Here is a 12990-nt window from a genome sequence, read left to right on the forward strand (position 1 = left end):
TCTCATGTGTTTGTTGTTAATCCCTTGAATGCATCAAATGAACAAATAGTTGCTCGGCCCTTTCTATGCAGTCATACCTTATCACATCACCATCTACACTGGACTGGAGAGGGATGCGAGCACCACCAGCAGGGCTTATGTCATCATTATCGGGGCTAATCACACCCAGACTGATAGGTTGTGGTTGGACCTGCGAGATGGGAGGAAGGGCTTTGAGGCCGGCTCTCTGGAGAGCTTCGAGTCCCACGGTTCAGATGTGGGGGAGATCAAAAAGGTTGAGGTGAGTGACAGGTGAATTTGTTTCACTGAAGATTGTGCACTAACATAGCTTCTCACACACACACACACACTGAAACACACAGAAAAAAATACACCCACGTTCCTGGCAGTGATTGTTTCTCTCCTTCCTGCAGCTTGGCCATGATGGGGCCACTCCAGAGAGCTGCTGGCTGGTTGATGAACTATGTGTTGCTGTGCCAACCAAAGGGGTCAAATATATATTTGCTTGCAAGTGCTGGCTGGCCAAAGATCGAGGAGATGGGTTGACTGCTAGAGTATTCAATGTGCTGGATGCAGAAGCCATTTCTATCTCCCATAAGGTCTGTAAATGTAGACGTGTTATTGAAAGCAAAGCCATGTTGCAGGCAACATACATACATCATGGTTTTACTGAGTTAAATTAAGACAAGAGAATAATTTACATCAAGAAAGTACAAAGTAGTAAACTTACCATAGTACATGTATAATAATATATAATAAGCTGTCCACAAGAGGACATCATTTCCACTGATTTCAAGACATGAAAACACCTCACATTGCACAGAGGTTTTTGCAAGCTGAGGCTCTACTAAGCAGGAGGGTTATTATTAGTGACTGTCAGAGCCGTGATTCAGGATAAAACGAAGAGCAACAGCATCTCAGGCAGCTGAAGGGAGACTGTGATAAAGAACAGGAGGAGGAAGATCAAGGCCCTCCATGGGGTCTACCATCAACAGACTGAAGAAGTGGAAATTAAGAAATCCTTTCAGTGTCTAGAAAAAGCTGGCATAAAGGACAGCACAGATGGTGATCACGGCAGCACAGGAGCAGGACCTAAGCATTAGCTCCATAGAGACAAAACCTAGTGGCTAGGATAGTGTAGATCAGGGGTGGGCAATTCCAGGCCCTGAGGGCCGGTGTCCTGCAGGTTTTAGATCTCACCTTGGGTCAACACACCTGAATCACATGATTAGTTTGTTACCAGGCCTCTGGTGAACTTCAGGACATGTTGAGGAGCTAATTTAAATCAGCTGTGTTGGTTCAAGGACGCATCTAAAACCTGCAGGGACACTGGCCCTTGGGGCCTGGAATTTCCCACCCCTGGTGTAGATGAACATCTGTGTGGCATATAGAGAAGTCCACAAGTCCTGGTGGGAGACACCTCCAGAGGTAGTTGGGAGCAACATGGCGAAGGTCCTATGGGACTTTGACTTTCACACAGGCGCAGCTTCTGGCCAACTAGCCAGACATCATGGTGGTTGACACGCACAGAAGACCGCAGTTGATGTGAAAATCCTAGCAACATCAGGATTTGTGTTTGCCAAACTGGACTCTAACCAGGGGTGGGCAACTCCAGGCCTCGAGTGCCAGTGTCCTGCAGGTTTTAGATCTCATCCTGTATACACACACTTGAATTAAATGATTAGTTAATTACCAGGCCTCTGGAGAACTTCACAACATGTTGAGGAGGTCATTTAGCCATTTAAATCAGCTGTGTTGGATCAAGGACACATCTAAAACCTGCAGGACATCGGCACTCGAGGCCTGGAGTTGCCTACAACCACTCTAAACCATCAGCATCCATCTACACGATGGTTTAGCTCCTTTATATTTCACTGGTGCACAGAACAGGAATTCTTAGCCCAGATATTCACAACTTTTGCTACACTGGAAGCACCAAAATATTGGCTGTCACCTCCCTTTTCATGGCATAGCTATTAAATAACCAATGTCTGCATTTGTGTTTATTTTATCGCTGTTTACAACCTTAAAATGACTGAATTAATTCGTATGTGCTCGTCCAGTGAAGCTTTAGATGTACTTGTGGGAGGATAGTGTTGTTTGATGTCTGATAATCTTCCCATGTTAGATTATCTATGAGGTGACAGTGGTAACCGGAGATGTGCAGAATGCGGGAACAGACACCCAGATCTTCATGACTGTTTTTGGGGCCAACGGCAGCACAGAGGAGATGCTGCTGCAGAAGAATGAGGACAGGTAGCATCGATGTTTTCTATTTTCATTCATGTATCTAACTGTAAAATAAAGAGAGGACCAATTCATACTCAAGATTCTAAACTTTGTGCTTTTATGTGGTGGTGAACAAAAGGTTTGAGCGAGGTCAAGAGGACACCTTTAACATGGAGATCGATGACGTTGCCCCACTGAGAAAAATGCGACTCCGGATAGATGGATCAGGCAGTCGGCCCGACTGGTTTCTCGACAAGGTCGGCTCACCAGGCACACAGATACAATGCAGTCATTTAGAAGATGTTTATTTGGTAAAAAGGGTTTAGAAAAAAAACCAGGAACAGCTAGAGCAAAAGGGAACGTGTGCAGATTGAGCTCTTTAGTAATATCATGCATAGAATTTTTTGTTCTTGTCGAGGCCTAATTTGTTATAAAGAAGAAACTGCAGATCTCAACCATAAAACATAAAACCAGCAGCATAAAAAGCAGACGAGTAATCGCTATCTCATTCCAAGATCAATAGTACAAAGCACTCACAGGCTTGTGTTTTTTTTATCCTGGCACCACATGCTGTAGGTCACAGGATCATTCAATCTATTATATGGCACAGACAGATACACACACACACACACACACACACACACACACACACACACACACACACACACACACACACACACACACATCTACCCCTGCCTGCAGGAGAACGGTCAATGATTCAACCACACACAAAGACACAGGCAACAACATACACAAACACACACAGAGCAGGGCCCAGAACTCCTGGAGTGAGCATATTGACCCATTTTATTCTGTTGCTTGAATCATGGACACGCTCTCTCTTACAGTACGCACACGCTACAATTGAGCACCGTGTTTGGCCTCGAGAGAGAAATCGTTTCATTTTATATATAAATTAATTTACAGAATACTAGTGCAACATATTGGAATTGACTGTCTCAGTACTGAAAGATGTTTTTAAATGATTCTGTGAGGATAATATCACTTCCCACCACCAAATTTAGTGTGAAGTCTCAGGCTAAAGGCTTTGATGAAGTAGAACACATTTCCTATGCAAATGTCTTCTCTACTAAATGCACCATGCCTGTAGGGCGGCAGAGCAGTCAGAAACAATACAAAGCCCTGTCCATCCGTGCCCGAGTCTCAGCCGCTGTGAACATCTCCTTGACTTGACCCTGAACAGAGCCTTGTGTGTTCAGCATCACAAGCAGACATGCTGCCTTTATGGACAGGTCGTCGCCTTGAAACTGACACAATGGTGCACCAGGTGGACTGCCAGCATAGTAATCTGTCCAGATAAATACGCAGAAGGGAGAGCTAATAGATGTCTGGCTGATTCTTGGCCTAACAGAGAAGTTTTTTCCTGTTATTAGAAACTAAAAACCTTCAGAGAGGCAGGATTAGTGTACCTGCTGGTAACACAGTAGTCATCCGGCCATAATATGACACAGCATTCAATACACTAGTACTGTGGTTCAAGTAATGGCAATATCAATCATAAGAGAATGCATTACTACCTGCATTTATCTGCAGGTTGATATTTATACTCCTGTTATAATACATCACACCACAGCAGCATTTATTACTGTTAAATCTTACCTTTAATAATTATAATGCAATCTTCCAAATGCTTTGCTAATTTATAAGCTAATTCTGTGCATTCAGGTGATCATGCGTAACCTGACCACGGAGGAGGTGTCTGTGTTTACCTATGAAGGGTGGCTGTCCAGGACACATGGACCCAAGAGGACACTGATCTGTGAGATGGCAGCTGTGGTGGACGAGGAGGTGATGGTGGAGGTCACTACCTACATTGTCCAGGTCAAGACAAGTGACGTCGCAGGTAGGTTCTCAACCCAGCTCTGTGGTCCCATTCAAACTATGCAGTACTTGTCCAAACATACATGGAAATCTTCAAGGTGTCCTTTTATGTTTGAATGAGTCATAGATCAATGTTAAATGATTCAAACAAACAAACAAAACGTTCCTCTGAAATTTCAAGTATAATCAGGTCAAGCATAGTGACTGGACTGCCCAGTGTCCAAAAAAAACTTTAACTTTAAAAGCTCTTCATAAATTCAGGAAAAGTATTTTTCAAAAGCACTTTAAAAAATACAGGAAAGTCTGACTCTTTGGTGATGAGGGAATGAAAGGGATTTTGCACATATGCTGGATAATTATTTGAAAATGTGTCTGTGTTTAATATGAGAACCCATCATTGTAACAGGATATATGTGACAGAAGAAATGAAAAACATAAAAGCTTCTTTCAGACACTGTTTTCTAAACTAGTTACAGGTTGCCAATATTTGTTGTGGCCACTTTAAGAGTCATATTGTTTGATCTGAACATGTTTAGGGGCTTGACGATATCAAATTATTACTTATTCACAAGCAAATAGGTAAGATTAGAAACATGAAGCACATTTTTTCTGTAAGAGTCCCAATACCCAGTTTTGATTGCACATATCTTAATGTGTCAACATAAAACCAAATAATAACTGAAATGTTGAGGTCTGAGCTGTGAGGTCAGTGAGGGCACTCTAAGTATACTTAACAGGCCTATGAGCATTCCCTGTCCATTTGGCCTTTATTGTCTGGGTTCAGGGGTGCTGAGACTGAGCAGAGTAGACATCCTCTTTCATCAGGAACATCCTCCAGCTCTTCCCGGGGGATCCTGAAGGACTCTGTGGTCAGCGGACACATTTAATTTGTCAAGCATTTCCTGGATCACATCCTCATCATCTGTTTTTCGGACCACTTTCAAAGGGTACACCAGAGAGTATTCTGCATTTGAGCACCTGCGAGTGGCTCTATACTGTGAACATCCTGTGAAACCCTCCCCATCAAAGCCAAACGAGCTGCTGCCTGGAAGAGACTAATTACTGTATGACTGCCATCCCGTGTTTTCAGTCACTACCCAAAGATCAATGCAGAGTTAGAGCCTCATTTTGCCTGCCCTTGTGCAGGGGTTTGTGTTTTCCTAAGCAAAGGCAAAGGTGGAATAATTCATGGCTGAATCCCTTGTGGCAATTAAAGAGATCCTCTTCAGAAGCCCTCCACATCGCTGCTCCATCTTTTCTTCATCCTGTATTTTCATCTAGCTCAGTTGCTCTGCTGATCAATACGATCAGAATGGCAAGAAGTCTGAGCCGACTTCAAAGGGCTGCTCTCTGCCACTGTCAGTTACTGGAAGCTGACATGTAGCCTTGCACCGCCACTAAGGCTCTGGGAGGAAAAAATGAGCAAGGCTGATAGATGCAAACACACCCACAAACAACATCACATAGGCAGAGCTGGGCCTATGCACGTATACTATAAAGAGGTACTGAAGATCAAGTGTGTGCATTAGAATATATGTCACATAAGTTACATATGTTACATGTAACTTTAAAAATATCCAGATCTCAAATATTGCCAGCGTGATAATTTCTTATTACAACTGCTGGATTGTTAAATGATCAACATTCTTGCCTACTCTACAGAAGCGAGTTTAAGCAAGGACACTGAAAACATGCTGCAGGCTGAGTGAGGTTTCACTCAGGATCTAACCGACTGTGATAAAATAATAAAGCACAGGGGGATTATAGATGCGCTGTATGAGTCAGAGAACCCAGCTTTGCTATTGCTGTACAGCCTTTTTACTGCCATACAACTCTTTGATATAGCTTAATTGCTTTGCACGTATATAATTAGAGCTAGCTCGAGTGACAGCAAATCATTTTTATTATAGTTAATTGCATTCAGTGACCATGTAGACTGGGAAGCTGTGACTTTATAGACTAAAATCCAAGCAAAGTTCTGTCCATGGTTCCACCCATGTTTATTTAAAAGTGTAACCAAACCAAGAAAAATCCCTTATTATTGTCGAGGATTATAATTTTCTAAATAGTAAACTGCTGCATCTCTTCAGGGGCGGGCACTGATGCCAATGTGTGGATCATTATTTTTGGAGAGAACGGGGACACGGGAACACTGGCGCTGAAAGAGTGCAACAAGTCCAACAAGTTTGAACGCAAGCAGGTGGACACGTTTCGCTTCCCAGAAATCCTCAGCATGGGAGACCTCTCCAAAGTACGAGTCTGGCACGATAACACAGGTCAGCTGCTCTAACTGGCACGGTGAACAGCTTAGCTCAACTGTTCTTAGAATGAAAAGTTTGAAAGCACTGCATACTGGTATTTTTTGCATCTTGTTACATGCAGGTATTGCTCCAGGCTGGCACTTGGAGTATATTGACGTGAAGGACGAGATCATGGACAAAACATTTCGTTTCCCCTGTGACCGCTGGCTTGCCAAGAACGATGATGATGGACAGATAATGAGAGAGCTGGCCTGTGCTAACAATGACTACTTGGACCTCAATGAAAAGACCAGTAAGGCTAGCACCTCACAGCATTGAATTATCCCCCCTTGTAGTTTAGTGCAACAACATTTTACTGTAACTGAGTCTCCTTTTCTCTATGACAGAGTATGAAATTTATATCACAACTGGGGACACAGCTGAAACCAAGGAAAATGCCTGGATTGTACTTGAAGGGAGAAAGGGTCGATCAAAAGAATTTATAATGGAGAACTCCTCAAAGAAGAAGAGGTTCTTGCGGTAGGTACTTGCTGCAAGATTAACTCAGTCACCGGCAGCTTGTTTGCATGAAAAAGAAATGTGCTTTCTCTCCCTCTGGATCTCTCTCTGCCCTCATGATGATTATCCAAAATACTTAAGACCAGACCAGCACCGCACTCTGATGTCATGACTATACTCCATCCTGTTAAAGATTAATTCTGACACAGAACAAACCGGCAGTGATGTGAATTTCAATTAACGCAAAGCAATTTAAGGGAATAGCTACTTTCACCAACAAATCCGTGTTCTTCTCTCTTTTTAGGGGAAACGTTGACAGGTTTGAATTTTCATCCAAGAACTTGGGTGATATTGCTGGTATCTGTCTGGGCCATACACCCAAGGATGGAAAGAAAGTAAAGGGGGAGGTTTACTGGCACGTGGAGGAGGTTGTTGTGACCGAAAGAGAACTGGGAAACAAGTAAGGCAGCTGCTTCCCCACTGTAGCCATTCATTTATTTTCCACCATCAAACAATTTCTTGATATTCTCAAATGGTTAGACTATATTCCTTCTGCTCTGCTCCATTATCTCCAGGTACATTTTCAAATGCAATTCCCTCATTCCTCTTTCTCCTAAGAGGGACGATTTCATCACCGTTGAGTGCACAAAGACCATCGAGAGCTTTGCAAGCAAAGCTCGAAGCCTGGTACCTGTCAAATATGAGATCATCGTCATCACAGGTGATGAAAAGGGTGCAGGAACAGATGCCAATGTTTTCATTACTCTCTATGGCTCCAATGGAGATTCGGGCTGCAGGCAACTGCGTCAGAAGTTTCGTAACCTTTTTGAACGTGGGCAAACAGACCGTTTCTCGGTGGAAATGCTGGACATGGGGGAGCTGCAGAAAGTCCGGGTAGAACACGACAACTCCGGTCTCAGCCCTGGCTGGCTGCTCGATCGTGTGGAAGTCACCAACACAGCCAATGGTGTTACCACTATCTTTCTCTGCGGGAAATGGCTGGACTCTAAGAAGGCAGATGGAAAGATCTCCAGGGCCATCTACCCAAAATACTAAAAAACCCTACAGCTCAAGCATGTCCTCTTATGTTTAAAAGTAATGACCAAAGAGATTCTGCTTCTAGCAAGTTTTATATCTCAGGAACTGAGACATTAAAAAAAAAAAACATGTCATGATGATGTCTAATGTGGTCAGGAAAAAGGAAAGTGCCATTCTTTTTAAATATCAGGGATTCTTTGCATTGTTTTGTTGTAATACAGATTTTATAAAATGAACAAATGAATAAATAAATCCAATTTGTTTATAACACCCAGTTTTCAGCTTCACTTCTGACTTGCTGGTACGTCTAAACTTTACCCTTAAGTCTGGTTATACACTCATTGGGCACTTCATTAGTTATACTTTGCTATTACAGTCGTCTCCTTTTGCCTTCAGAGCTGCCTTAAACACAGCAAACAAAATGCTCGAAATATTCCTCAGAGATTTTGATCCATATTGACCTAATTGCATTACACAGTTGTTGCAAATATTCGGTTCCACAAACTCGCAAAGACGCTATATTGGACTGAGATCCGGTGACTGTGGAGACAATTTAAGTGCAGTGAATTCATTCAACGAATCAAGAAACCAGTTTGAGTTGATTTGAGCTTTGTGACCTGTTGCACTATTATTCTGGAAGGAGACTGGTACACTATGGTCATAAAGGGATGGACACGGTCAGCATCAATACTCAGGTAGGCTGTGGTGTTAAAATGATGCTCAGTTGATACTGAGGGTCCCAACATGTGCCAAGAAAATCTCCTCCACACTATTACACCATCACCAGTATCAGCCTGAATCACTGATACAACACAGGATAGATCCATGCTTTCATGTTGTTTACACAAAATTTTGACCCTACCATCTGAATTTCTGCAGCAAAAACTGAGTCTCAACAGACCAGGCAATGATTTTCCAATCTTCTGTTGTTCAGTTTTGATGATCCTATGCAAATTGTGGAGAATGATATTTAGACATTACATTAAACAGGTGAATAAATGACTCAAATGGGACATTCAAATATGTCAAAGTGATTGTTAAGTAGTAATTGTGTATGAATTTTATATTTATAGCTTTTTCCTTGGCCCAAAACACTTGTTTTAATGTCTAGTCAACAATATAGGGACACACAGAGATTCCATGATTTCTTCGGGTTTTTGAATTACAATCTAACCGCTACATGTCAGTAGATTGCAGAAATCAGTCAACTGAGTTCTTTTGTCCCTGATTCAAGTGTATAATCCTAGATACTGTGGCCAAAGGAAAAACATGTTGTAGTCAGCCAAGAGAGACCATAAACATTAGATTTAGACCGTTCCCCATGGTGACATGGTCAGTCGGCATGTTTCTATTAATGTTTGGACCAGATCCGGAAAGAGTTTTTCCCTATTTGTGAAAAGCTGTCAGTCTTCTGTTTGCCTTAGCTGTCAATGCCCAGTAAGAAGCACCTATCTCTATTTTCAAGTCCAATATGTGTCACTGAGTCAGAGAAGCTCATGTCTGAACAATGACAGCCATACTAAGGTGAGTTGTTGAGGACATGCAGAACATTAGGTGGCACTATAGTTTTTGCTGCTGGTAGCCTCTGTTAGCTTCTGTGAAACAGTCTTTGAAGTGGATGTAACTTTGCTGAACTCTGACGCTCTGAGTGAATAACCTCTTATAAGGTGTGAGAATGTAATCAAGTGTGAATTTTTAGGAATTTTAGGATACTTTAGCCTAACGTTAGCTAGCATAATGTTAGCTTAAAACCAGCTGCTATTGTTGTTAGCTTTTGTCAGCTAGCTGGAGATAGAAAGATAACAGTCTAATCTTCTGACAATAAGTAATTGGAATAATATTAGGAATAAATAAGGATGTTTATATACATTTTTATGTTTTAGAGCCCTGACTTCAGTTCAGCAGATAAGACTTGAGATGAGGAGGAGGAGGATGACTTTATATCCAGATGCTGGTGCTGTTGCCTCTTTTCTTTGTGTTTTCACTTCTTTGGTAAAGGAGATCCCATCAAAGCTGATAAAACATATATTTACAGTACACCCACAGTTCTCTTTTTTCTCTGCTTTTGGCATGTGGGTGATCTCTAGCCACATACGTAAAACGCTATAAATTTATGAGTACAATATCTTTTTTTTTCTCTATAAAACAACCTGATGACCTGACTTCACCTTTAACTAAGGATGAAGTATAAAACTGCTGCATTTTGAGGGGTTAAAAAAAAGACACGCAAAAAATAGGTTCACTTCCATTTTATCAAGTTTATTACAAAAAGAGCACATATAAAAGGATAATATACAAGCCATGAAATAAAATAAAAATTAAAAACAGAACAGTTTGGGTTTAGCAATGCAACCTTTGAGATCATTATCATCATTATTAGTAGTAGTAATAATAAATAAAGTACAAAATTCCACCAAATGTAAATCTAATATTTACCCATAACAGGCTCATCCACTTCGTCATCAGCACGCTCAAAACCATTTTAATGCGCTATTGCTTTAATATTAATGATAAATAGTTCTATTTTCAGATAAAATATCCTATTTTGAAAAAACATTGCGCAGTCACAGCTAAACAGCAGGTTTTCTTACAAGGATGGCGGCAGCCCTTTCACTGGCACTTTTTGGGATAGTTTCTCTTCACTTGTTGGTTTTTGTCAGATTCAAGCAGCAACAAAATTTATAATGTTTTTTCTGTTATATTCTTTGTATATATTTTCACCATATACTATGAAACCATTGCGACTACACTGAAACCTGAGAAAACATGCATTTGTTTTTTTGTTCTTTAGAAAAGGTTGTGCTTTAAATCCTTGCCTTCCTTTTTTAGACTGTGAAAGCAAACAGAGAGAGAGTCGGAGAGGGGGGACGGACGGTAAAATCAAACAGAGACGGAAAGAAGAGGAGAAAACAGAATGGAGAAGTACATCGAAAGGACCGCTGTAAAGCCCACGGTGAAACATGCCTCTTTATAGTCAGAGCTATTTCCACAGCAATGCAGTGCTTCGGTACTACAAACCGGCAGCTAGTTTTTGGACAGCTTGACTTGGATTGATTGATTATAATGGCTTTAGTCAAATGTTGTCTCAGCTCCTTCGTTTTCCATTCACTTAATTAACTAAGCAACCAGTAAGGCATGGTGGATGGACTGATTGTTGTTCATGGTTTCCATTATATGGAAATATCCCCTAACACTTAAAGCGAGGCACTTGTTATGCTTAAATCTACAAAGCATTTTGGGGGAAAAAACAACAACATAAGAAACCAACGAACAGAGAAACACTAGAGATGACAACTGAAGAGATAACACAAAGAGTTAAAGCAAAGGAACATGTTTCATTAAGACCCTTAGTGCATTGTGTGAGAAGCAGAGCATAAAAAAATAAAAGCCAGTTCATTTAAATAATCTAAAATATTATTATTATTATTTTTTTGCCAGTGAGAGGGTTCCCATTTTAAACAAGTTAGTGCAAAAGAAAGGAAAAAAAGAAAAAAGTTGTCACAAACCAAAACCAATTCACTTGCAGTTTGTTCACTACATCACAGCATGGGGGATTGGAGAGATTGCATTGAATGGAATGTAACCAAGATCCACAGCACCACATGAAAGAGAAAAAGAGACATAGAGAGAGACAGGAAGAGAGAAAGAGAGAGAACGGGCTCAGTAGCTCAGCCTTGGTCAGTAAACATCGCACAGCCAGCTTGTGGAGATCAAACAGCAGAACTTTTTTCCCCTTTTTTTTTTAAACTTTTAGTGTTCCGAAAAAGTACAACTGCATGCAAAGCATTCCCATTTAAAACAATGCAACCAAAAAACATGAGGTATCCATTTTTAATAGCCTTTTTATGTTATATTTGTAAATAAATAAATTATGATTCAGTCAACTCAACTCCAGAAAAAGAAAAAAAAACTATATAAAATTAAATACATACCCACAGTATCTACAGTTAGTAATAAATTATGATTGTTAAATACTTAAGGCATCTCAACTGACAACACCCTGTGTAAACTATGACAACTTTCATCACGGATGACTCCACTACAGGAGGAGGCAGTGTCAACACTGGCAGTGCACAAGACAGGAAGAAGTAAGCCTTGTTAATTGAGTCTCTGGGCCAAGTGTTACCCTTGTTATATGCTATCACAGTGCAGAGAGGACAGTGAGGGTCCTAAAGGCGTCCTGTAACACACGCGCACACACACACAAACACACACAGCTCTGTGGAACTGAAGTGACAAGCTTGACATAAAGGGTAAAAAAAAGAGAGAAGAAATGGTGATAGAGAGAGTGTGTGTTTTAACAGCCTGAATGCTTTCCTGCTGTCCTGTCGTCTCGTGTCTGTGTGCACTGTGAGAGGGAGGCTGCCTCCGTCGCACCACGTTTCTACATGTTCTAGCAAATACAGCATAGCAACCAGCATAGCAACCACGAGGGGAGGTCTGTCACACAAATATAACACAAGATCAATACGCAAGCTCCTCTCCCAGCTCAAAACACTGCATGAATCCGTACCTATATATAAACCAAACGCGATGCCGAGGAGAAACTTTTGTTGCTATAACTATCGTCACATGTGCTTGTTCTTTAGGCAATAAGGTAAACATCAAAAAACAGGATCCCAAGGTCGCCACCAAAGGGAACCGGATGACACGCGCTACAAGTCAGGGGAGCAAACCACTGACTTTTTAAAAATTATTATTATTATTATTATTAATATTTGTTAGTGTTCAGAAGATAGTCACAGCTCAGATTAACTAAGTCATGCACAGGCGTCTCTGTACCTTATAAAAGTGAAGAAACGCTACCACAGCCAACAGCCCCAAACCCAAAAAATGAAACATGCAATCTTCCTTTTTGTTTTTTAGTGTGCACTGTTCTGCCACTGGCCTAGTGCCAGATGGAAATGCAGGTACAAGGGCAGCTAAATCCTCCCACCTCGCTCTGCAGTGCATGATAGCTTCTATTGTTCATCCCTTTTCAGGTTTTTTTGTGTTTTTTTCTTTTTGTTTCTTTTGGCTTTGTGTTGTATAAGCACTCCAGTGGCCGTGCTCTTCACCTAACACATTTGGGTGAGACGCAGTCTCTTGAAGTGACACATGGCATGGGCAGTGGACATAAAAC

At 41.2% G+C, this 12990-nt stretch overlaps 1 protein-coding gene across 1 annotated transcript in view; it reads left to right on the top strand.

The window, feature by feature from the left end:
* Positions 1–12579, top strand: part of loxhd1a (lipoxygenase homology PLAT domains 1a) — a 40165-nt gene extending 27586 nt beyond the window's left edge. Inside the window, exons 32-41 of the mRNA XM_085169250.1 lie at positions 72–280; positions 414–599; positions 2129–2256; positions 2369–2486; positions 3916–4093; positions 6162–6347; positions 6454–6624; positions 6719–6851; positions 7135–7290; positions 7406–12579. Of these exons, the coding sequence (XP_085025376.1) occupies positions 72–280; positions 414–599; positions 2129–2256; positions 2369–2486; positions 3916–4093; positions 6162–6347; positions 6454–6624; positions 6719–6851; positions 7135–7290; positions 7406–7886 (1946 nt within the window). The 3' untranslated portion in view covers positions 7887–12579. The remainder of the gene's footprint in view (positions 1–71; positions 281–413; positions 600–2128; positions 2257–2368; positions 2487–3915; positions 4094–6161; positions 6348–6453; positions 6625–6718; positions 6852–7134; positions 7291–7405) is intronic.
* The last annotated feature ends 411 nt before the right edge of the window (positions 12580–12990 follow it).

This window comes from Neolamprologus multifasciatus, chromosome 7 (genome assembly GCF_963576455.1).
Source record: "Neolamprologus multifasciatus chromosome 7, fNeoMul1.2, whole genome shotgun sequence".
NCBI classification, from domain to species: Eukaryota; Metazoa; Chordata; class Actinopteri; order Cichliformes; family Cichlidae; genus Neolamprologus; species Neolamprologus multifasciatus.